Source organism: Odocoileus virginianus, chromosome 16 (genome assembly GCF_023699985.2).
Source record: "Odocoileus virginianus isolate 20LAN1187 ecotype Illinois chromosome 16, Ovbor_1.2, whole genome shotgun sequence".
NCBI classification, from domain to species: Eukaryota; Metazoa; Chordata; class Mammalia; order Artiodactyla; family Cervidae; genus Odocoileus; species Odocoileus virginianus.
Genome location: NC_069689.1, coordinates 26,484,228 through 26,511,305, shown reverse-complemented (window position 1 = coordinate 26,511,305; position 27,078 = coordinate 26,484,228). Strand labels below are relative to the sequence as shown.

Sequence of the window (27,078 nt, the reverse complement as noted above, 5' to 3'; positions counted from 1 at the left end):
ACTTTATGTTATGATGGGAATCGTATGGGTAACACTACAACGGAAAGCTTATGTGATTCAGAGCTGGGAGCCCTGAGTTTTAACCCTGTACTTTCATTTTGCATAAATCATTTAAACTCCTAACCTCACTTTCCTTAGTTGTAAAATAATAGGTTTGAACTCATTGACCTTGGAGGGCCCTTCAAGATCTTTCTAAAAGTTGGATTCTGTGATATGGTATTCTTTGTAGCCTAGTTTTGAAAGAGAATAAAACAATTCCAAACCTCAGCAAAACATCACTATCATGAGACAAAAGGAACCTGTTACCCTAAAATAAATAGTGGGGAATATATAAAGGTATTTTGGTCAGAATAATTTTAAAGGACCTGTTTCTTTTATGTAGATATTGAGATAATAAAAAATAGTTTATAATAGTGGCATTTTTCTTGAAATGTGAGTGCTTCTCTTAGATAAGTAACTTAGTGATGTTTGTTCTTTATTTGCAGATTAACTGAAACAGAGTTTAAAATTGAACTTTTAGAAAAAGATCCTTATGCACTTGATGTTCCAAATACAGCATTTGGCAGAGGTAGTTTTTTTTTTTAACCCCTCATTAAAAAAGTACTTAATATATTTTGTACATACCATTTATATTAGTGTGAATTAACACTACTTCTTATGAATTTTTTAGAGTTTGGAGCTAGGGCTCTAATCTGAGTTATCTTGTGGTCTCCCAAGTTTCTGAGTTTTGTTCTCTAGCAATAATGTGAGTAATGGCTTTCTCAGTGGTGTTTTGTAGGATGATGTATGTTTAGTACCTTGAGCTCCTTGGGAAGCAAAGTGCTTGGTACATAGTAAGGTACCCATTATTTTTTTGGAGAGTGAATGGGTAAAGATTGCTTAAATGGAATAGCATTGTGACTGTTTACATATTAACCATTCTTTGGAATTTGCTTGAATTTTAAAAATAAGAATTAAAACAGCTGGTTTTAAATTATTTAAAACTTCATTAAAAGGGTGGGAAAACTTTATTAATCTGAGTTTTGATTGCTTTAATTACCTCCAAAAGAACCAGTTATTTGGAAGATGTATTTAATATTTCTGTCCATTCATTAGTGAGTTAGCATCTTTATGATCTCATACTATTCCAAATAGTTTACATTTTTCAAAATAATTTTGCTTGAATTGGAATTAAGCTTCTAGGGTAGTAAAAATAAACCTATCTTGTGTAGGTAGACTCCTCTTTTAGTAACTGTTGAAAAGTTATAAAAATCACTTTGAGAGTCCAGTTTCATTAAGTATTTCTACATTAAGAAATAGCAGATTGTTATGAATTTCAAATAGGAGCAAAGTCTGGAGTTGAGGGAGTTATACAGAAAGAATTTTTTATCTGAATCTTATGCAAAAATGTCTCAGGGTAAATAATGCTTTGATCTTTTGTTATAACTACATTCAAATATTATATAAGCTACATAATAAAATTTAGCATGTTTTGAAAAGTGTTATTTTGGGTGGCATTGAAGTTTGTTTGTTTTTTGATAATGTTGTTGATTTTCGATCTTTGGAAGAATAACCATTATTTGAGAATGGTGAAGTTTATAAAATGATCAGACTTTTGGTTATATGGTTTATAGATAAAGTGATTTATTTGATGTGTAAAACTGAGTTTTCACTGGTGATAAATCAGAAGTAATTTCTGAAGGTTCAGAGTATTTTCTGGGTTTTTTTTTTCATGCTTTTGAAAATCTGAACTTTACTCGGGTAATTCATAGCCCAATACAGGCCCTGTCTGGCCCTGATTTAAACAGAGCCCTTCTATTGGTACAACCCTCACCAGCTGAACTATCTGGAAGCATACTGCCATTAAAAACAAAACAAAAACAAACAAACTTCATGCCCCTCAAATCCTCTTATAACTCTAAAATATGGTGTCCTTTACTTAATAGTGTATGATCATTCAAGTGTATTAGTTACCGAAAGAGTGATGTTTTTATTGACTGAAGTGTCTGGTAGATAGACTTAAACACATGGTTCTATATATAGCTCCATCCCATATTAGCTAAACCCAAGGCACCTTTAGTATTTAGGACAGAGATTAAATTTAAATTGGCAATAGAATGACCCGATGGTAATTGCTGAGTTAGGATTCTAATCTATAGTGTAGGTAATTGAAACTATGAATTTAAATATGCTGTTTTAATTATTCCAGAGCATTCCCCATATGGTCCCTCACCATTGGGTCGACCTTCACCTGAAATGAGAGCTTTTCTCTCCCCTCCAACTTTGTTGGAGGGTCCACTCAGACTCTCACCTTTGCTTCCAGGGGGAGGAGGAAGAGGTATATTGTTTAAACATCTTTATTACTCTAGATTTCTTCCTTACTTTATATTTTCATCTCAACTTATCTTTAAAATGATCTTTAAAATAAACCTTTGAAAAATACAGGCATTCCTTGCACTTACTTACTCTGGGTTAATTTTTGTTTGGAAAAGAAACTCTGTGACATCTAATTTGAATATATTTTTCCCTTAGAAACCTATTTCTGATGGATTACATTTTGGTCAGGGACTTGATATATCATCTTTTAAAACCTTTTAAAAAGCTGGATCTTTTACTACATAATATATAACTTTATAAAAGTATACATGAAATACAGTAACAGTATAACCTAGCATAAAATTGTATTTTAATTAAGCATTATTGGAATACAGAATTTTTTAAAAATCTTTTTTTACTTTATTATCATGATCTTTTTATTGTAGAAAATCAGAAAGTGAAAGAGCTATTTTTTTTTTTTTTTTTTTTTTAAGAAATAAGGAATTCAGAAGTGCTCTCTGGTAGACATAGTTTTTTTGGGAATCTTAAAAGAGCCCTAAATAGTATGTTAATATTTTAAGAAACTGACCCAAGATCATGTGCTTTGTTACCCCCTTATGTGTTTTTGAGAATTTCCAGAGCCATTCAAGCCCAAGCATTAGCTATTGATCTTTCTGCAGTTACCTCATCAGCACTGATGTTACCTGTATACCTCTTTTGATCTGGAGTTTTCCTCTTTTGATCTCTCAACTATATTTTGTTTGTCAAGTTACTTTAGAACTTTCCCTTGCGTTATGGCAAAATTCAAACATGTTTATTCCAAAATCGAGAGCCTTAGGTTTTTAGCCCTGAATTTGTGTTTATATCATGTCAGATTACACATGAACATAAGTGTTACTGAAGCCAGTCACATGAGATAGTACTACCCTTACTATCTTTGATGCTTTGTGATAACTTCTATTCAGTTCTATTCTATTTCATTAAGAAAGAATGCTAGTTAAGATTAACTTCATACGCCACGATGGGTTGCAGCCAACAGTCCTGAAAAACAGTGCCCTATAAGTAAGGGTATAAATTAGCTAAATTGGCAATGTGAATCACTTAAAGTTGAATGACATAAGTCAAGGATTGCTTGTAGTTAATTGAATATTTGAAATAACAGTAAAAATTACCTTTGATTTCTCCTCTCCTATTTAAGTTACTTTCCTTTCTTTTTAAAATAACTTTCAAGATACAATGTGATTAGATCATTTGCAAGGGTGTTTTACTGTTTGTTAGAAAAGCTGCAGAAGTTTTAAGTAAGTTAGCAGCAGGCCTTAAAAGAGTTGCTTTGAACTGAAAGTTTCTATGACCCACAAGAGAAGAATGACCTTTCTTTTCCTTCCTCTTATCTTTTTTTTTTTGAAAGTTTGGATGAGATACATGTTTCAGTAAGATTGAGTGTAAGGAAAATAATTTCTTTTTAGAGTAAATTGTATGTAACTTGTGGACTAAATGAAAAACCTTGACCTTTAGCATGTTCATGTTGGCAGTTTTTCACCTAATAGTCACTTGCCTGTACTTTTTTTCCTCTGGAAGTAAGCAATCAGGAGAAAGTCTTTGAATGTCTCCTTTAAAGATCCGTTTTTTCACTCTAGACAACTTTAGCCTAATTGACTCTTGCACGTATTTCACCGATTTAATTTTCCCAGCCTTTTTTTCCCTTCTGATGAACTGATAAAAAGGATGAACAAACTAGAAGGAATAAGGATAAATAGACCTTCTGACATAAAAGTCAGTTGGCTTCCGGACAACAAGAGTAGATAGAACAATTTTAAAAATTACTAAAATTAAAAAAAAAAAAAACAAACAGAATGCTTATACTGATTGCTACAAGTTACCATGTAAAGGTCATATTACTTTTATCTCTTAAAGGAAGTGCTGAAATGTGGGGAGCATTTTAGAATGATTTCTATTAAAATAATTGTTTTTTAAAGTTCTTTGAAAAATTAAATAAGCTTTTATTTTCTGGGCAATGTAATTTTGAGGAGACCTCATTCTCCCCTCAATGACAGATGAAATATTAATTAATTAATTTTGTTATTTAATATTGAAACTTTTTGTATTTGTGTTTTTCACTTTACTTGAGTATGGGTTATTAGTTGAGGTGCCATTCTTTCTGTGGTCATAGGAAGGGAACTTTGGAATGATTCCCTTTCTTTATAAATGTTAGCATGTCAGATTTTCTTACCCAAACGAGTGTTACCTTGTTCAGAGTGTTTATTTCAACAGTGCTGTTGCTTTTGAAACTTTTTATTTTAGACTTGACTTCAGAGTTATGAGCTTTCTTTGGAGGTGAACTTGATATTTAAAAATTGCTAGAAGCCGCTTAAAGCCAGATATATTTGGCATATATAAATTTTGTAATCAGACTGGCTAAAATCATTTCTGAGGCAGAACTCATGAAGAGTCATGCCTCTACTTACTACAATAGTAAGATGCAATTTCTTAAGTAGCTGTTAAGTTAATCTGAGTACATTTCTAAAATATACCTTTAGTAGTTGCAGAATATTAAAATAGGTATATAGCCTCTAAGATGACTGTTTTAAAGGCTTCATACTCTTTGACTATTGGCATATTAGTTTAATTAACAAAAATCTCATAATTATTACATCTGATATAGAAATCCTTTATTTTGCTATTTACTTTCTACTCTTATTTTTCAGACTTAGTATTTATAATTTCCAATTTAACCACTGATTTTATATGTAAATAATGATGGTAATAACATTTAAGAATGAGTTTTATAGGCAAGTATCTATGTATATGACAAAATATTTTCTTTTGTTTTAGAAATGGCTTTGATAGGATTGAGTTATAGTCTAATGTGTCTTGGGATAACTTGGTTAGAATCTGACTGTTTTGCCTTTCAAAAAAGGCCTGGATTTTATTTGATGAGATCTTATAATACTTTTTTAGATAAAGCATTTGTATCTTTCTTCTTTAATTAGGCTCAAGAGGCCCAGGGAATCCTCTGGACCATCCGATTACTGATGAAAGAGGAGAATCAAGTTCTGATAGGCTAACTGATCCTCACAGAGCGTCTTCTGACACTGGCTCCCTTTCACCGCCCTGGGAACAAGATCGTAGGACGATGATTCCTCCATCAGGTATGGAATGAGCATACTTGGTGTGTGTATTTGAAAGGCATCCAGTGTGTGTGCAACATACAGGAATAGAGAAGTACACGTGTGCCCTGTCTTAAGGAGAACCATGGTACATATTAGAAAACAGTAGTAACACAAATTTCCAAAGAGAGTAATTAGGGATAATTATTCACATTATAGAAAACTGTCCTCCCTCCACCCCCACCATGCAATGTCTTTATAGTTTTTGTTGCTCATAGAAGTGATACATGTTTATATTTATGTTAGAAAATTCAAACAATGGAGAAATGTGTAATTAGGAAAGTGAAAAAAATCCCCCTTGTCATTTTAAGCATGCCCCTCCTGGAATGTAGTTTTATATCTTTTAGGGAGTTCTTTTTTGATATGTTTTCATAAACATAGGTATACCCATTCCTTCATCACTTCTGTGCAGTTATACTATTCATCTTAAAATTGTCTTTTTACCCTTGAACAACATAGCTTAGATTAATTGTCAAGATAAATATATTTACCAGAAGACTCACAGTAGAATATTCTGAAGTAAAGCAATAACTGCTATTCCCTTATAGCCTCTATTTGCCCAAGGAACGTTATTAAAATTATTGTTTGCTAAACTTTTATTTATGCACAGTGTTTCAGGAACAGACACTGTTTTGTAAAGTGAGCTATGCCTGCTTTGCATAAATTAGTTACATTTTAAAAAATATACTAGTTCAGATTGCTTCCTGAGGAGTTGGAAAGGAAGAATATTGTGATTAAAAAAACCCTTTAATTCCAAGAGTTAGCCTTTGCTTTGTTAGTGTGTGTATGTTGTATGAAGTGGTAGTTTCTTTGGTTTGAGGTTACTTTCTTTTGTTTGATATCATTATAGTATCAGCTTCATAAAAATAGAGATTTGTGTCACTTTAGTTCACTGTTGTATCTCCAGAACCTAGAACAGTGCTGAGCCTGTAGTATTTGCCCAGTAAATATTTGTTGAATGAATGAATGAATACCCAAATAATTCTAAGAAAGCTGAATATTTTTCTTACTGTTTTTATGTTTAGAACTATATATGCTGTGACTTTCAAACTTAAGAATCTGTTAATAGGTGGCATAGAAATCCTCCTTTTAAGGATTTTTTTCTTAAGTAGCATTCATTTTAAACTTTATGTGATAAAAATAAAGATGAATAATTTACAGCCCCTTTCATAAGTAGTTTGATTTCAAACTTTTGGTATATATTGTATTTCTGTGTGTGTGTGTGTGTGTGTATATACATATACATACACACATATATATATTTAAAATTTTTTGTTTGACTGCATTAGGCCTTAGCGGGATCTTTCTTTGTGACTCACGGACTCTAGCTGTGGTGCATGGGCTAGTTGCTCCAAGGTATGTGGGATCTTAGTTCCCTGATTAGGGATCAAACTCATGTCCCCTGCATTGCAAGGTGGATTCTTAACCACTGAACCACCAGGGAAATCTCATATTTTTGTAAAGGATGTTCCTTTTGAGAATTTATAAGCTGTCAGTACCAAGAGTCCCTGTCACATGCTCTGCCTCTCCCCCCAAGTATTAGCTAGTGTGATGATGCTCAAACTTGGCTTATTATCAGAAATAATCTAGGGGACTTAAAAAAATGCAAATACCTGGATTTCACCACATTCCCCCGCCCTAGTTTTTCTGTAAATTTCATTGAAGTATAGTTGATGTGCGATGTTGTCATTACACCTTCTGAACATGATCTCTGGAGGTAAGATCTGTATTTCCCAAAAAAAACCTCTCTAGGAGGTTCTGAGGAATAGCTAAATTTAAAAACCACTAATTTATCCAGTGTCCTTACTAAATAGAGAAGGGAACTGAGTCCCAGAAGGATTTTCCCTGACAGTCTTTGGTTAGAACAGTTAGCTAGATGAGGAGCTGAGGCTGGAACCCAAACAATAGTGACCATTATTCATAAAATTGGAACATATTTGACATGTTGTTTAACAATTGCTTGAAACCTATAATTTTTCAGACCTTTTGATGTTGTCCCATGAATCTCTGTCTCCTCATTTTATTGCCAAAGTTTTTTCCTTTCTTTCTTTTTATGGTTGGATAACTTCTGTTGATCTATCTTCAAGTTTACTGACTCTTTCCAGTGTTACTTCCATTCTGCTGTTAAGCCCATCTGGTACATTTGGAGCTTTCCTGGTGGCTTAGTGGTAAAGAATCTGCCTGCCAATACAGGAGACATGGATTCGATCCCTGGGTCGGGAAGATCCCCTGGAGAAGGAAGTGGCAACCCACTCTAGCATTCTTACTTGGGAAATCCCATGGACAAGGGGCCTGGCAGGCTGTAGTCCACAGGATCACAAAGAGTTGGACATGATTGAGCAACTAAACAACCCCATGGACTATAGCCTCTGTCCAGAATTCTGCAGGTGAAAAAGTATTTGGATTGGAAATTAAGAAATTTGATTTCTAATCTTCACTCTTTAATCTTTTTATGTGATTTTTGAAATTTGTTTTATCTCTTTGGAGTTCAGTCCTTTTATATAGTGAGAGAGATGAACTGAGTGATCTGTGTAATCTGTTTATCTGAGTAATAGAACATTTAGTTCAGTATTAATGGTTAATGTTGAGATGTTCTAGATAATGTTCAATCTAGTTGACAGACCAAATAATATAATATATAATGCTAGTAAAATCAGACTACAGCATTCTTTCCTAAATCCAGTTGTGAACACACCTTTTTCAGTTTAAAAACTTAATTGAGGGACTTCCTGTTCTAGGTCAAGCTACCTTTTAATCAAACTGGTAAATGTTTTCAGCAGTTAACAGTGATAAGTTATGTACTACCTAGAGCAACCACTAAAAAGTCTTCTTAAAGAGAAGAATCTGCCTGCAACGCAGGAGAGCCGGGTTTGATCCCTGGCTTGGGAAGCTCCCCTGGAGAAGGGAATGGCTACCCACTCCAGTATTCTTGCCTGGAGAACTCCATAAACAGAGGAGCCTGACGGGCTACAGTCCATGGGGTCTCGAAGAGACAGACACAACTGAGTGACTAACATAAGGCCCTGATGGTGACTGAGAAAAATATCTCAGAATGTCAGATAATATATTCTTTTATGTATATAATCCTTTAGTGACAAAATTATAGAACTAGAAAACAGATTAGTGGATGCCATGAATTAGGGATGGTGGAGGGAGGAGAGTGGATGTGATTAAAGGGAAGCCTGAGAGAGATCCTTTTGGTAATGGAATAGTTCTGTATCTTGAGTGTGCTGGTGGTTTCATAAGTCTATTCATGATAAAATCTATCCATGGCAAGAACTATACATGTTAGTTAATAATAATGTTAGTTTACTGTTATTACATTGAATTATAGTTGTGAAAGATGTAAAAATTTGGTGAAACTGGATAAAGGGTATGCAGGAACTTTCTACATTATTTTTGCAGCTCTCTGGGAATCTTTATTTTAAAATCAACAGTTAAAAAAAAAAAAAAACAACCTTCTTATCTGGATACAGTGCATATAAAATGCAAGTGTTTTTAAGCTTATAACCTGATGATTATTTCAAAATTTGAGCACACCTGTAAGCCAGCATTCAGGTTAAGAAACTGTTTTCAGTTTATTTTTATTTGTCTTATGAATTTAGGTAGAAATATCATGTCATAAGTAATCAGAATTAAAATTTTAACCAGAAGATGTCCCGTAATTAACAAGCCCATTATAAATTCTTAATAAATATTGAACTGCAACACGAATTTCATCAGTGTTACTTACCTTGCTCAGTGTTTCATTCTGTGAGAAGTAGAACTTTTATTTTGTGAGGATCTCATCCTTGAAGTTCAGGAGTAGAAAAGCAAAAACATCAAAATGCTTTTTGAAGCCTCTCTGAATCACAACAGCTAACATTTGGTTGACGAAGCAAGTCACATGGCAGAATTTGGAATCATTGGGCAGGATAGGTATTTTACCTCTTAAGGACAAGCATACAAGGAAAGGTAAATAATTGAGGTCATGAATACAATCTAGCCAGAGGGATTATATTAATACTATTGTGATGTATTTTCACTTACTGTATAACTAGCTTTAAAAAACATATTTAGGTAATATAATTTTAAAATTTTAAAATTACTTTTTGGAAGAAAGGACTATATGGTTTTTCTGTTAAGTTCTTCCTAAGTAATTGCCTTGTTTTCTTTGTAGTTGCTCTTATTTACAAAGCTGTGCATAGTAAGCAATCTTGACTAATGGTTGAACAAGTTTTTAGAAAGTCTTAAAATATGATCTAACTCCCACATGTGTGTACGCTGGGTCACTCAGTCATGTCCATTTATTTGCAACGCCATGGACTGTAACCCATAAGGATCCTCTGTCCGTGGAATTTTCTAGGTGAGAATACTGGAGTGGGTTGCCATTTCCTACTCCAGTAGATTTTCCCAGCCTAGGGATTGAACCCGTATCTTCTGCATTTCCTGCTCCCACATTTAGTAGTTATTAATACATTTTGAGAGACATGCTTATTAAAATGTTCTTATGCTTTTTTGTAAACTGTAATTAGTAACTGTGTGTTTCTACGATACTAGTAACATAATTCAAATAAGAAAAGAAATGCTAAAATTTAAATGATAGCTTTTTGACTGTCAGTGTATGAATCTGCAGGATTCTTGACTTTTAGTCTTTTAACTGATTCTTGAGAATTATATCTGTAAGTAATTTATAGTGTAAGTATTAATCACAGTAATGATTCATCATATGTACATGACTATATTCATGAATCTAACAAGAAAGATAGTAATTGTGTCTAAGTTCATGTAAATATTTTGGTAAAATTTTAAGTTAAGAAAATAAAACCACAGATACTTTAATGAAACAAAGTTTCAGTTTTTATCATTTTTTTTTCTCACTCTTTGGTATTCTTAATCTCTCAATGCCCTTCTTGATCTTTCAGTGCTCCAACTTCAGTGTCCTTTTATTCCTCTGTGCTACCTCACAATGTCTTTTTCCCGGAATAGAGAAGTAATAGAGAAGAATAAGAATCTTAATTCTCAGCAGATCTTATGCTACTCTAGACATATGCATTAATAGTGAATTATATAATTTTTCCTCCTTGTACTTTTTTGAGCTTTAGCAAAGAGCAGGGAATATGTATGTAGGTATGTATTCCATTTTTGGTTTTTGTTTTTGGTCAGTGCTTATCTTTAACTGATTTAGATGATATATTTTATGTAAGGGGTAGCAAAGAGACTTAGCCGTTATTTCTTGGTGGTTTTATCATGAATTAAGTGTGGTCTTCAGCCTTGCATATTTAAAAAACTTGCTTTTCATCTCTCTTTTTTTAAAGAGCTATGCAGAAGACTTATACAGCCAACTTGATGAGGACAGTTCTAAATTTTACCTTGAGAGAGAAGAGCAGGCTAAACAGATCAGAACAGTTGGGACAGCTTTATCAGAAGAGTTTGGAGAACACAGGCATAGGTTTTTACATTACTGACTCTGATCTGTAGATGTTTGTGTAGACCATTGCCCTGCACTGCAAACATTCTTTCAGATAAGATGCATTTGATAGAATTATAGTTTGTCTCAAGTGAGGTTCACTTTGATTTCCTTGTTGATATTTTGGAGTCTTCATAAGCTGAAAAAGTGTACTAAAACCCATAGTGATGCTTTTCTACTCTTAGAGGATGAGATTTACTTTAAAGTTGTTTCCAAATTTTGAGGCTGTCACTTTTTTGGGAGTATATATTTCTTGTGGCACTTCAACTTTCTTGTGTAATGATCCTTTTTAAATTCTAATGATTAGCATTTGGTTGCTAACTTACTGCTATATGTAGTTATATAAACTTGAAAAATCCATGTTTAATTTTTCAGTCTTCCTGACGAGAGTAGATAGAGGAAAGATTAAGATGTGGGGACAAATGTAAACAATATTTAAAAAATTTGCTTTTAATAAAAATGAGAGATGAGGTGGTAATTGGATGGAGAAATGTTTTTGTTTTTAAAGATAGAAAACATTACAACATGTTTATTTGCTGATGGGAATGATCTAAGATCAAAGGAGAAATTGATGATGTATGGGAGAGGGTATAAAAGTACACAAAAAGAGTGGGATCCAGAGGGTAATTAAGAAATTAGATAGTGTTTGAATAACTTTGTGAAAGGAAGGAAGGCAGAGCAACTGGGTACAGATTAGAGGCTGAGTGAGGTTAAGTGAGTGTGTTTAGTTGCATCAAGTTTCTTGATGTGTAAAATCATTAATTTGGGATAGGAGAGAAAGGGAGGGGATTGTCAGAGATTTGGAAGGAGAAAAAGGTACACAGTAGCCATTTAGGAGAGTAAAAGAATTTACATGTATGTGAAATGTGGTATGATTACAGAGCAATGTTGAGGATCCAGTTGAAGTTTATGATCATAGATTTGAAAGAGACCAGTCAATACTATAGGCTTCCCAGGTGGTACTCGTGGTAAAGAATTTGCCTGCCAGTGCAGGAGATGCAAGGGACGAGTTCGACCCCTTTGTCAGGAAGATTCCCTGGAGGAAGAAATGGCAACTCATTTCAATATTCTTGCCTGGAAAATCCCATGGACAGAGGAGCCTGGAGTACAGTCCATGCAGTCACATAGAATTGAATACGACTGAGCACACAAGTCAATACTACATTTTAATATAGTTTGTAATTATAAAAAATTTATCATTACAGCTACTTTGGGATGCTTACTTTGTGCCAGATGTTAAGAGCTTTATATTAATCATTGTAACACTCTTAAATTTATTATTCCCATCTTATAGGTGAATAAAAAAAAATAAGAAGTTAAAAAACAGCATAATCCTATCACCTATCAGAATTTACATATTAATATTTGTTTCATATATATATGTGTGTGTGTGTGTGTGTGTATGTGTAGCTGTGTGTCAGAGAAAGAGAATGGGTAAATAAAACAAATATAAACAGCATACTATATGAGTTGGAGTCTATTCTGTTTCCTTCACAGCAGGTGGATTCTTTACCCTCTGAGCCACTGGGGAAACTATTCTGTTTCCTTTCCCAAGGTCATTACCTTCTTTCGCAGAGACAATTACTCATAAGTTTAATGTTTGTAAACTTATAGTCTATATATGATTTTTTAAAAATTTCTATTTTATCAAGTTTTTGTCAGCATATGTTCCTGATTTCTTTCCATTTTAATAAAAATTATTATTAAATTGCTATATTTAAGTATATGAATATACCACAATATATTTATCCCGTCTTATCCATTTTCCTCTGATGAACATTCAGGGTGTTTTCAGTGTTTCACCATTACTAACAGTGCTGCAGTTAAAACTTTATTTTTGCACATATGTTCTTTAGAGATGAGTCCAGGTTATGAAATTGCTGGGAAGTAAGATACATACAGTTTCGGTTTCAATAGATGTTGCCCTTGGTCTTCAAGGGTGGTTATGTGTGAAGTATTTGAGAGTAGCTGTTTCTTCAATACCTGATGTAAAACTTTTTAAAAGTATTTCCAGCCATATGAGTTAAATTTTTTCTCATTTTTCTTTGATTTTTTTTTTTACAGTTCCTTCATTATTAGTGAGCTTGAGCCTCTTTTCATGTTTATTGGTCATTTGTATTTACTTCTGTAGATTGCCTGATCCATTTCTCTTTAGGTTAATAGGATTCTTAGCATCCTTTGGATGCTAATCTTCTATCTTTTGTAAATATTTTCTTGGTTTATTGTTATGTATGTTATTGTTATATATCAAAAACCAAAAGTTTTCTATTTTTGTTACAGGAAGTTAATACATTTTTATTTTTACTGAATTTTTTTTCTTTAGAACCTGTCTACATCAAAAAGATACTCTTTTCTTCTAAAAATTTAAAATTTTGTTTTGATTTTTTAAGGTTTAATATGGATTTTATTTTGGTTTTCGTGTTTAGTTGAAGAGTTTTCTTTCCCCCATGGGTAGACAGTTGTTTTAATACTGTATATTTATTTATCAATTTGAAATATTACTTTTATCTTAAATGTCCATGTTTGCATACATATGTTTCTTAGACATTTTCTCTGTACCATCGGCCTCTTTATTCCAGAGCCATAATCTATCCATACTGATGGTTGTATCAGCTACTTTCTGGAAGTTTTACTTTCCATTAATTCCTTAATCATTAAATTAAATTATTTTTTCACATTCTGAGTAAAGATGCTTATTGTACTTGATTAGTGAACAGTATTGAGTTAAAAAATGCAAATCCTTTATCCATCTTTATAATTCTCTTCTCAACCACATTAATGTTCTTGTTACATGATAGACCCGCAGTTATTAAAGCTACTGAAGGAACTATTATAAGCTGAAATTTGTTTTGGAATGAAAAGAGATGAGTAACATTTTTGTTTAAACTAGACATTGTGAATTTTTTTGTAATTTTTATTTTATGAAATTGCTTCACGGTGCTCTATATGCTTCTTCCTCCTTTTCTGTTTTTTTTCCCTGATTCTTTTCCTTCTCCCATTCTTTCTTTTTAATCATCTATTCTCTGAGAAGGGTGGTAGAAAACAAAGGTAAGCAGGCAAAAGAGAAAGGAACCCTTCATGTACTTATTTGTATTTTAGTCTTTCATTGCTCACATGCTTTCCACGTAGTTTTATCTTAATACATTAAGTATATGTGTGTGTTTCTGTATGTACATGTACATATACATGTATATGTATATTTGAATTTGACTAGAATATCATTGTTTACTCGTTTGTCCTTCCTTATTTTTCTTTTAGGGCAAGCTTTACCTTCTCTGTAGCACTGTTTCTGACTCCTCCAGTCAGAATTAGATAGACCATCTCTCATATTATTTGTATGCCCTTTTATTTAAGATATGATTTGTTTTTGTTTTGTCACCATAAGGGCACAGATTGTATTAAAACCAACTTTGTATCACTGATGCCTGGCACATAAGAGCTGGTAGATTTAAAGAGTGGATTATTTTCCTAGAGGAGGACAATGTGTAACATATGGTCAGTAAAACAGAATACTTATAACAAAATCTTGTATTTCTCAGGTTATTGATACTGTGGGGATATATTTTAGAAGCAAGATAATGATGTGGTATCTTGAGACCTGATTTTAAGAAAGAGTTGGAAAGTCTGCCATTTAGTTAATTCCGTGTTTAAAGTAGGGAAAACTCAGTTTAGACCTCAGTGGTTGGTATTGGCCTTTTCTCCCATGGGGCTAATTCAGATGGTTACAACTCTGAAAGAGGGAGGAAATGAGCCTTCAAGACTCTCTGAATCTTTCTTTCCTAAGTCACATCCCTTGACCCTTGCTGCTGCTGCTGCTGCTGCTGAGTCGCTTCAGATGTGTCTGACTCTGTGTGACCCCATGGACAGCAGCCCACCCGGCTCCTCTGTCCACGGGATTCTCTAGGCAAGAATACTGGAGTGGGTTGCCATTTCCTTCTCCACTTGACCCTTGAGCACTCATTAAATATAATTTTCATCTTTGACTTGAGTTGATGACAGGTGGTATCCTTGGCTTTTTGTGGGAAAGGTGTCTCTATAAGGTCCCAAGGGACTGAGTCATATAACAAGTATGTATGGAGTTCACATTATGTTCACCTAGGACAGTCATGGAAGGTAGTATGAGACCGTATCTGTTAGGATGGGAGAGGGTGAAACAGGGTTAAAAAAAAGTTATCCCCTTTGTCCTCTGCCATATTTTTTTAATAGTATTATTACTTATTAACTTTTGCAAGAATCTGGTTGCTTAAGGAAGCTTCTGGCCCTTCTCTCCCACCGTAGCAGTGTCTTTAAGAACTTCCACCTAATTATTCAGATAGAGGAAGACAAATACTGCAGGACCTTACTTGTACATGGGCATCTGAAAATGTGGAACATAGAAAGAGTGGACCAATGGCTACCAGGGGTTGGGGATGGGGAAATGGGCAGATGCGGGTCATGTTCTCTACTATATTTTTGAAGATTGGCAAAAGCACCCTTAATCAAAGTCTACCATCACCTAACAGATGAGATAGACTACCTATATTTTTTCAAGAATGATGAGTTCCACAAGAATCCATGAATTATTACCATTTTGTCTTCATAAATGACAAAGGAGGCTGACTGTAGAGTTAGAGTCTATGCCTAAATTTGTGTCCGTCCAGATGTCCTTAATCTGAGCATTGTGAACCTTCCATTCATCTGCTGAGTCAGAGATTTTTCCCTTTAGTTTTGGAGGGATGCTAAATTCTAAAATATTGAAGTTACTGAAGATTTGATTACTTGATGACCTCACTGACACTATTTCTGCTCTGGTGACCCATTTCTTTTATCATCAGTTCTGCTAAATTTCTATGTTTACAGCATATTCTGTCTTTTCTTTGTTTACTAGTAGCTAGCTCCTCGAAGCCTTTTTTTGATGTATTGATGTATTCACTTCCTTCCACTATTATTAAAATTAAAGTTAAATCTATCTATCTATCTATCTATCTATCTATCTATCTATATATATATAACTAAATTTTGTTCATATATTCTGATGTACGTGTAGTAACGGGAACTTTCAAACTCCAGGGTATCATCATATTTGTGTTAACTAAAAAGCAAAATTATTGCCTTAAGTAAAGTGTGTAGTTTTCCTAAAATTGTTTACTATCGTCTACCAAGAATATGTGTCAAAGTCTTTTAGAGAGAAAAATTCTATGTTCAATGTATTAAATTTAAGGAAACTTGATTTTTATCTTTAATGAAGATATTTTAAAAACATGTTTTCTAGGCCAGCCATATCCTGATCCAGTTCTTCTTCCACAAAGGCAAGATAGATTTTATTCTAATTCTGGTAGACTTTCTGGACCAGCAGAACTCAGAAGTTTTAATATGCCTTCTTTGGATAAAACAGGTAAGAAATATTCTGGTTATATATGTGTTTTTTAGTAATGATGGCATATTAAAGAACTGGAAGCTGCATAAAGGACTAATATAATTGTGATTTCTGCTTAGCTCTTAAGGTCACAATTTCTTTCCTGGGAACTTCCTGGTTTTATGTTTCTTGCTATTTTGTACACATCCATGGCATCTGCACATGTGTCGGTGGTTGGTTTGGGCACTGTTGCAATGACTTTATTCTGTGTACCTATCATGGTAAATTTTACTGTGTTCCATGATTAATTTTTTAGTTTTTCCAGTCCACTTACATAAATCCTGTGTAGTAATCAGAGAAATTAGGCTGTGTGAATGATATGTGAAAATCAGAGAAATAATTTGAGTGCATGTTCTGTTGATGGGTTAATCAGTTACCTTGTTTAAATTTTTCATGCTTAGGTCGATTTAACATTTACTGAGCAACCAACAATTTGTCTTGGGCTCATTTTCTTAAACTACCTCATAGCAACCCATTGAAATTGGGAATTAACATACACCCAATGTATTTTAGAAGTACATAACAAAAGATTAAAAGTAGAAAATGAAAATTTATAGGTAAAAAATTTCCTCAGAAAAGGGTATATATTTTAGGAGAGGGAAATTATCCAGTTGGAATATGTATTATTCTGGAAAATCATTCTTCTTTGAATATTAAGCAAAGAAGGAGACCTGTGGCCTGGTTTTCTGTTATTATAATTATTTCTGTTTGGTGTTTGAAATTGTTTTCCCCCATTAATTCAAGCTTAATGTGAATGAAAGTTTGTGTGATTAAACATCTATTTCTAAACTAATGCTATTTAAAATTTTTCACATTTTTGTTAATTTTTTTTTGCAATTGAACAATATTCAATTTAGCAAATAATTTTTATGTTCTTTCACTTTAGAAGGTACACTGCATGACAGAGTAGACGATATAATTATAGTAAGGTATAGTTTTTAGCTCTAAGGAGCTAATAATTACTAATAGAGGAGAAAGACAGATATATATGCTTGACTGATACTAGCCAGGATGATAAGTCCCATTAGAGAACATGTTAGGTTCACAGAAAGTGAAAACGCCCATATAGTTGAAGGATCAGGGAAAACTCTTTGAAAGAGGTGGCATTTGAGCTGCTTTTGAGGAAATTTGAAAATTTAGTTAAAAGGTAAAGGTCTGTGCCAGTAATAATTAAGAGTATATGCAAAAAAAAAAGAAAAGTGCGTGATTTATTGATGGATAATGTCTATAAAACTGACATATGAATCCCTTGATCTTATGAGGGTTAAATGAGTTAACGTGTGTGGAAGTATTTTGTAAGATGAAAATTTTCTATATCTACGTAATGTTTTGTTATTGGTTTATCAGTGTATGGTGTTTACATGAAGGAAAGTGGTGTGAAATGGTGGAAGTATATTAAGTAACACTAGTGCTCAGTAAACATTTGTTGAATGAAATGAATGACCTCATTTCATCTTTACAATAAACCTGTAGAGTGGATACTATTACCCTTATTTTACAGATGAAGAAATCAAGGCTCAAAAAAGGTGCTAAGAGCTTAGGTAGGAAGTGTTAGAGCTAGGATTTGATACCCTCTCTGACTCCAGAGCCATGGTCTTGATCCTTAGGCTTTACTGAAATGAGAGGATAGTGGATCAGTTTAGTGCCTCAGCCCTGCCATTGATGCACTAAATATCTACAGACTGTTTACCGTTTGACAGGCACTGTGGTAGCTGCTATGTTTCAGTGGTGAATAGGAGGTCAGCATTCCTTATGCCTGTGGTCTGCAGGCAATTGCACTATATAGTGACAAAAGTAACAAGTGCAAAATGTTATGGGAGCTTATGGGCCACAAGCCACTAACCTAGATGAGAGGTGGTGATGTTTTGAACGTGGGGTTGTCGAGAGCATCTTTTTGGAGAAAATGATGTATAAGCTGAGAATTAAAGGAGGAATTATCTGGGCCAGAATGATGCTTGATAATGTTCTGGGAGGAGAGAATAGCATAAAGACACAGGTAGGAATGCCTTGTATATGTGGCTGCAATATGGAGTGGAAGTCAGAATATTGAAACAAGTAGTGTAGAAGTAAGCAGTGCATAGTTTTCAAGGCCTTGCAAACGTGTTCAGAAATTTTGGACCTACTTGTGGGAAAATGGGAACATATTAAAGGATTTTAAATGGAGAATAATCAGATCAGACCTGCATTTTGGAGAAATTATTCTGGTTGTGTTACGGGGAATAGATTAGAGGGAGTGGGTGAGACTGGAGAGAGGGTAACTTTTTAGAAGATTGGGACAGAAATCTACATAGATGATGGTGGTGACTTAGCTGAGCAGACAGAAAGATGTGAAGAGACATAGAGATAATATAATTGGGAGGACTTCAGATTGAATGGAATGAGGGAGGAGGGAGAGTCTTGGCTGATGCTTGGGTTCTTGGCTAAGGCATGTGGGCCATTCATTGTTCAGAGACAAGGAGCAAGAAGCAGTATAATGTTTGACGGGAAATATTTTAAGTTAACTTTGAACTTAAATTAGCTGCTCCTATGATACAACTGCAAGGCTATTCAAGTAGGCACTTCAAGCTCGGAAATCCTGGGGGAAATATATAGATCTGACTTAAACGTCTGGAAGTACAGTAGTAATATACATCAAATTAGAGCTGTAGAATGGGTGAAATTTCTCAAGGAGAGGCTGAGAGGAGAGGAGGCTGAGGGCGGAACTCTGAGGAGACCACCCCTGAGGAGACTGAGAAGGAGCAGCTAGGATGGAGAGAGAGAAGGTGCCCTCCCGGAAGGTGAAGGCGGAGAGTGAGAGAGGGAGGGAGTGGTCAACCATGTGAGAAATCACAAAAAGTAACAACTGAAAGTTCTATTTTAATTGAGAGGGAAAAAAAGACATTTTATCTTGGGGGATATAATTTCAGGGGAACAGTGTATGCTGCACATAGATTGAGTACAATTGAGAGACAAAATGGGAGGAATTCTGAATAATATATATAGAAAAATTTTTTTTTGAAGAAGAAGAACTTTTGACTGTGAAGGGGAATGATAGCTGTAAGAGGGTTCTCTTTTTCTTTATAATTTTAAAATAGTAGTTGGGAGAGACCTGCCGATAGGATGGGTCTAGCAGAAAGGGTGGAGGGAGGAAGCAGAATGGAAGATCCCAGCGGAAGCTCAAGGCAGGGGACTCTGAGTACAGAATCAGCCTCTTAGATTGTCTAGAAGAATCCTAGGCAGGTGAAAGATGGCCAATAGGATAAAGACACTAGTGACTGGCTGTTAGCAATGGAGTCTCTGAGATCAGCTAATTAGGGAGGGAAATGAAGAAAGGAGGAAACTGAGAGATCAGAGAACTGGAAGCTTCAGTGATACCCAAGGACAAGTATAGTGAGAGTAATGAAATGAAAAGTCTGGGAGGGGACAGGCAGTTGTGGTCAGAGAGGGTTGTTTAAATTTATGTTCTCAGAGCCTGTGCAGTTCTTGATGATAAAGCCCATACATATTTATTTAGAAACAGCGGCTAATTCAGTTGCTAGTCTATGTCATGTGATGGAGGAATAAGGAAGGAAAGATGAGAGAGAAGGGAGGAAGAAAGGAAAGGAAGGCAGGAGGAAAGGAGGTGGGGAGAGGGAGAGGAATGCTGTCTGCTGGAAGCTTCCTTAATGATGCAGCTTGTAGGACTGTCTAGGCACGTGGTGGGGAAACCACAAACATACGCCTTGACAGAACTCTGAGTCTGCCGAAAGCTCCACAGACCCCAAGCTGTCCTTGTGGCCCTAATACAGGATGCTGGTGTCAAGCTGGCTTATGTGCCGACAAGGGGAGTAGGGATATCAATGTCCTTTGTGATCTGAAGCTGTAAGAATGGTGTGATAAACCATGTATTTTTCATAGTTTAACTTTTATTTTTAGATGGGCCAGTATCTTCAGAAATGGAATCCAGTAGAAATGAAAGCAAAGATGATCTTGGTGTAAGTATTCAAAGTGGAATTGTATCTATGTATTCAGGATCTTTCTAATCTCTTGGTTTACTAGAATAGTAATTTAGCCAGCATCTGGTTTTTTGATTAAAAGCTGCTGCTTTCTTTTTGACAAATGTACTTCATGCTTTGCATTATAGCTATTTCCTTTTTGGGTTGTACCCCATGGTGATAAAGTACAACGTACAGACAAAAGGCTTGATTTAGTTTGTATAGTTAAACAAGAACTTGAATTCCCTCTTGGACTTTTATTTTAAATCCAGGACTGTTTTAAAGTATGTTTTTTGTTTACTGTGCTTACAATCTTGGTTTTTGGTCACCTTGAAAATATTAACATAAGCATTTTTTTTTAGTATATGCTTGATAAAAGAATGTATATTTTGGTACTCTTGGGCTATTCTTATGTTTTACTTTTAGTTGGACAATTACTTTGTTGGTTAACACTGTTTTCTGTTGAGTTAATAAAATATTCATGATAGCTAAAATCCATCTGATGTAGAAAATGGAATCTTTCTCTGGAGCCTTTTACGGTATGGTGCCTAGGTGCCTAGATGCCTTCTTCTAAGCCTAAGCTTATAAGGAAAGCTATTGCAAACTTTGCTATTGCAGTGACTGCTGTATGTCAATTTGTTGTAGAATTTAAATGTTCCCGATTCATCTCTTCCCATTGAAAATGAAGCAACTGGACCTGGTTTTGTTCCTCCACCTTGTCCTCCAGTCAGAGTTCCATTGTTTCCAATGGATACAAGGGGTCCTTTCATAAGAAGAGGGCCTCCTTTTCCTCCACCTCCTCCAGGAAGCATGTATGGAGTTCCCCGGGATTATTTTCCACCAAGGGATTTCCCTGGCCCACCACCTCCGCCATTTGCAAGTATGCTTCATAAAGCCTTATATATGTCTTATAGAGTAGATCAGAAACATTAATTTTACTTTCTATTTATGTAGTAATACAATGGAGGAAAAATTTTCTCATCTTCTGTAAGTATACCATTATTTTTCCAAATTGGGAAGATTGCCAGCCATCAGTAATGAGGTCTCATTAGTAATGAGGCTTCAACTTGATTCATCTTACTAGATGTAGAATTACTTCTGTGTTTCAGTAATCAAGAAAATCATTGGCTTTTTGCAACAGTCTTATGTTAAAACTAAAACTATTTGTATCTTATTAGATAGAAATTGGGTACTATGTCAATTAGTAAAAATAATTAGTTTATATTTTTGCATTAAAATGACTGACTAAAGTATTTTAGAAAATCTTTTAAAATCCTTTTTCATAAGTAGCTCCCATGTAATCCTACTTATTTAAAACCTAGAATGTGTTTATCATCATGTTTGGACTAATTGTTGAATTTATTAAAATTCCTCATAGCCTCACATTTGAGAAAAGAAATGATTGTTGCTTTTATGACTATCTGTTTCCATTTAGAACTACAGGTTTCAGTAGGATAAATACATGGTTAACAAACACTAGGAAAAAGCCTATCATTTGCCTGATAAGAGTCATTCCTTCCCTCATTCCTCCTCTTTTTAAAGTTTAGAGTGAACTAAAATGAATTTTATTTGAAGAATTTCAAGACAGTTTTTGATATAACTGTAAATATTTTAGGATACTGTCAAATTAGATTTGGGAATTACTGATCTTAATTTTAAATCTGGTGAAAATTACATTACATGAAAGCTTTTTTGAGTTACTCTATTTTGAAATAATTCTTCTCCTTTTTAAAAAGTGTTAAGATGTTAGATTTTCTAGGACAAAAACCTGCACCTAAAATTAGTGATATTCCCTTTAATCACATGTAGTTGAAGAGCATATGTTTTTCTCAGTGTTTTAAGAATTCATTTGTTAAATCAGGTAATTATTCTGGTGTCATCTTTTGAAAATAAAGATAGGTACTAGATGTTATAAGCTAATGATTTATCGGGGCCACAGTGCAGGTACTGAAAGTTAAAACCTGTCTTTTACCAATCTCTTTGAACAGTGAGAAATGTCTATCCACCAAGAGGTTTTCCTCATTATCTTCCCCCGAGAGCTGGATTTTTCCCCCCACCCCCACATCCTGAAAGTAGAAGTGAATTCCCATCAGAGCTTGATTCCACCTTCAAATGAGCCTACTACTGAGCATCCAGATCCACCGCAAGAAACTTGACCATATTGTTGGTCTCTCTTCAAAAGTGATTTTGACTTCTCTCTCATTTTCATTTTAAGTAACGGCTGTTACTTAAGTGAGTATACTTTTGCTCAAATTGAAGCTTAATGGAATTATAATTCTCAGGATAGTATTTTGTAAATAAAGATGATTTAAATATGAATCTTATGAGTAAATTATTTCCATTTTATTTTGTTCTAGATGGTATAATTATTTTAATTTAATTCATCCACTATAACATAAACAATAAAGAGAGTTTTATATATGTAATCTTGCAGTTGGGGATATTTTAAACTCCAAAGGCTGTGTGTCTTTATGCCAAAACTGTATTTACTATGGTTGCAGACAAATGTGAAAGTAACTTTATGCCAAATTAAATAAATTTTGATTGATTTAAAGACTTGATTGGCATTGATAATAATAAAATCAGCTAGTTTTTTCATAAATATGGCTCCATTAGTTAGTTTGTTTTTTACTTCTACCAATGGCTTTGAGGCTAAAAATAATATTTTGGATCTTTCGCATTCAGTTATCTTAACCAAAACTGTGCCCTTTTCTTATAAATAGACATGAATGACCCAGTGCAAAGAGTTAATACACTTAAATATCATATTTTAAAACCAGGATATTGTCTAATGGCAAATTTCAGAATTTGGATATTCTTAGTTAATTCACTGATTTCCTGTGCAGCTTTATTTTTTTTCTTGTTTACTCTTCATTTGTAAGATATTTACTGTTTTTAGTGGGGAAATGTTGAGATTTACTCTACAATAGCTGTATTGAGGCAGTGTGTCATTTTGAGCTTTGAACTCAGCATCTTTAGAATGTCTCTGTAACTCGGGTTTGTATTCTGTTGTTAGTCATCTTGCACATTAATATGATTATGAAAGGAAAGGCAATTAAGTATAGCTAATATTACACTACTTATATTGAAAAGTTGATTGGTTTCAGTTGTTTACTTGGATTTTTTCCTTCAGTCTCAAGAGACTGAAGATTAAACATTCTTGAACAAAGCAGTGATGCATTATAACTGGAACACTTCATACCAGCATTCCCCCAGATGTTCTTTGAAACGCTGTTCTTGTGAAGCATTTACACTCTGTCTCCATTCTTACCCCTGCCATAGAAAAAAGGCTAAAAAGAAAGGCTCCATGTTAAATGCTTGGATAAAATAATAAGTAGAATGAGGACCAAAAAGCATCATTATATTCAGTATTAAAAGGCAGCCTTCGGTTAGAAATAAGGACTATTTTTTTTTTTAAGATGGAAAGGGAAAGAAGAGAAATGTAAAAGGAGTAATGTGGAATGTTCTAATCAAGTAAATAAAATTTTTTTGCCCTGGGGTAGGAAAGACTTGTCTTGGCTTAAGACAGGAGAGAGGAGAAAGCAAATCAAACATAACAGAAAGATTGGTAATAAACCAAGGAGGCAGATGAGAGCATGGTGGAAGGCAGGAGACTTGATGTGGGCTGAGTGGTCTAAAATACTTTGGGATTCTAGAGTAAAGAAACATAATTAGTTTAAAAATACATTTTATTAAGGTAATATAAACAACTGGGAATAAATCAAATAATAGAATTGAACATCAATTTCAAGTTTTCCCCATTTATTCCTTATGCCCAGTTATGCATCCTAGACATTTTCTCTCTTAACTTTTTTTTTTCTTTTTAATTCTGGTGATTTTAGAATTTTAGAAGATATACATATAATCTATGAACTTACATTTATTAATTTGTATGTGTATTTATTCCTTGAGATGAAAAATTGGGACTTAATGCACTTGTACTATTCTCATCCCTGTTTTTCTTTCTTCTTCATGTTTGATATTTATCCCAGTTAAAGTTTTCTATTGTTGCTTTTGCAATTTTTAATGTATTTAACCTCTATTAGTATATCTCTTTTTAAAATTATTTATTTTTGGCCATGCTGGATCTTTGTTGTTATGTGGGCTTTTCTCTATATATTTTAGGAATATATCCCTAAAGAATTATCCTTTCTCCCCTGTCCCAAATACCCTGTCCCAAATAGGGTTGCTATGAGAACTACATAAAATGCGTTATTGTGAAGTAGTTAAAAATATGCTTGGTACACAGTAAATATTCACTTTCTATCAGTCATGATATTTCTTAGCTAATAACTGTGTTTTCTTAGAAAATTTCGCTTAAGTATTTCTTGATTAAAATCCATTCTTTTAAACACAAATATTTATTTTAACCATCTTGTGTGAAAAGATTTCCAAGATATTATTAAGTGTTCTATTAACTCACTACAGAGATATTTTGAATATATTTTTATATTGTTTCAGAGTCACTGCATTTATCATTACAGTGTATTTAAAGCTTGTTACGGGGTTGTTTAGGTCTATTTCAAGTTCCTTCACAATGACTTCAGATTAGTTATATTCTTTTTTGAGGATTGTAAACTTCTGCCTTCCACACTCATTTATTCTCTCCACTTCTAATCTACTGGAGACCAAGAAACAAACAGACTTACTGGAATTATGCTGAACATAAGAACAAATGAGCTGGAAGGAAACAAGTGGCTTTACTGAATTTGATGCCTTTTAGTACAGGGAATAATCTCCCACAAACCTTTTATATTTACTTGTGGATTCTTGGCCATACTCCAAATAGCTATAGCTGAGGTTGTTTTCTGTCACAATTATGTAAAGAATACTCCTTTACCTAGAGAGCAAATTTAACATTTGCCTTAATTTTTTTCAAGAAAAAAAAAAATGTTCCAGATACAGTTGTCCTCATGCTATAGAGGTAAGTACTCTTGTGAAAAGAGAGTGAGTGTTTTTTTTGTTTTTCAAGTTAAATGTGTTTATGTATAGTATATAGGTTTATTTTTCCTGCCTTTCAAAAATGTACATCAATAATGTCTTTATATACATACACACACACACACACACACATATCGTTTATAAGTTGCCTTTTTTTTACCTCAGCATTATTTTGAGATCCATCATGTTAATAAATGTAGGTCAGGTTAGTTCATTCTGACCACTGTGTGGTATTCCACTGTGTGGCTTTGCCAGAGTAACTCTGTTCTGTTATTAATGGTCACTAGGTTGCTGCTGATTTTTCATTGTAAATAATGTGGAAATAAGCCTGTTAATACTTCTCGCCACAGAAGCTATAGTTTTCACACTGGGGTACACCCCCTTGAGGGGCTTCCCTGGTGGTAGAGAATCTGCTTGCCAACGCAGGAGACACCGGTTTAATCCCTGGGTCAGGAAGACGCTTTGAAGGAATGACAGCCCACTCCGTCATTCTTGCCTCGGAAATCCCACGGGGAGAGGGAGGGGCCTGGTGGTCTACAATCCATGGGGTGACAAGAGTCAGACACGACTTGGTGACTAAACACCACCACCAGCCCCCCAGAGTATGGGAAAAAATTTCCGAATGTTACGCAGGTATGCTTCTAGGAAAATTCACAGAATTCACCTTCCATCTGTATAATGCTTAACTGCTGTTCTGCCTAGAAAGAACTTGTGAACAAGTTCAGGTTCTCCTTTCCTTTTCTTCATTTTGCAGGTAACCCTTCTCCCATGTATAAAATGAGCACATACCTTTAACCTTCTAGTCTTATGATGATGAATCAAACTAAGGTGTGTAAACCTTTGGAGCTAAAGGCAGTTTGAGATATTGGTGTCAGTGATGAGAAAGTGAATAATGAATGATTGTTTTCAACTGTTGACCTATATAAAATAACTTCTGATAATAGGACAGTGCTTTGTTTGGTCCTGAAAACTCAGAAGTTGAAGAATGAGTGACATTGCTGTAACAAAATTCTCATCTACTTATATATGTGAAACAAATTTTTTTACCATTTGTGTTTATAAAAATGAAAATAAAATTGAATGGATGATGGACCTGACTCATTTTCAGGAATAAGTAATAATATATTTTTGATCAATTATATTTAATAGGTACAAAATCTAGGACAAAAAATGTAATGGCTTTTAAGAAAATCACATTTTAAACTTTTTTGTTGCAGAAAATATGTAAGTAATCAATGAAAAACTAACAAAAGTATTAGATTTGCATAAAAAGCTGTGGCATAGTTGAAAAGGATATATGTAGCAGTCTGGATCGAATCAGAAGACAAAGCACACAGTAGTTTGAGCAGGGACAGTTTAATATAAAGAATTATTACTGTGATAATAATTGTAAAATGTGAGGAAACTATGTGGCCCCTTAAAGCTGAGGTGGGCACTCATGGTAGGACAGACTCAGAAGGGCTTCAGTCCTCTTTGGTGAAGGTATGTTTCAGCCCCCAGGACAGCAGAGATAGATCATTGGTTCCACAAGCCCTGAGCTAGTCTGGAGACGCTCAGCAAGCAATAGGCTGAGCAGGGTGCAGGTGGGGAGGAGGCCAACAGCAACTACTGGCCCTGGGTGTGCAGTGGGCGTGTGGACACCAGGGATGGAGAGGCCTGCAGAGCGTGTGTGGGCCATGGGACATGCAGGGCAGGGAACGGGAGTCCAGTGCGGGCAGGAAGCACATGAGCTTCACAGCCTGTGAGAGTGGTCAGGCGGAGGCTGCAAGGTAGCAGAGGGACCATGGCTGGGGGAGGCTACACCGGAAGTCTTACGGCCAGGCTGCCTACCCTGGAACCTACGTGATAAACTTTGCCTTCTACCATGTCCCTCATGCC

General features: G+C 34.5%; 1 protein-coding gene across 1 annotated transcript in view; it reads left to right on the top strand.

The window, feature by feature from the left end:
* MIA2 (MIA SH3 domain ER export factor 2) overlaps window positions 1-22,813 on the top strand; it is an 88,363-nt gene extending 65,550 nt beyond the window's left edge. Inside the window, 8 exon segments of the mRNA XM_020916566.2 lie at window positions 486-568; window positions 2,189-2,317; window positions 5,286-5,444; window positions 16,163-16,285; window positions 20,201-20,259; window positions 20,905-21,139; window positions 22,248-22,351; window positions 22,353-22,813. Of these exon segments, the coding sequence (XP_020772225.2) occupies window positions 486-568; window positions 2,189-2,317; window positions 5,286-5,444; window positions 16,163-16,285; window positions 20,201-20,259; window positions 20,905-21,139; window positions 22,248-22,351; window positions 22,353-22,415 (955 nt within the window). The 3' untranslated portion in view covers window positions 22,416-22,813.
* Window positions 22,814-27,078: the final 4,265 nt, after the last annotated feature.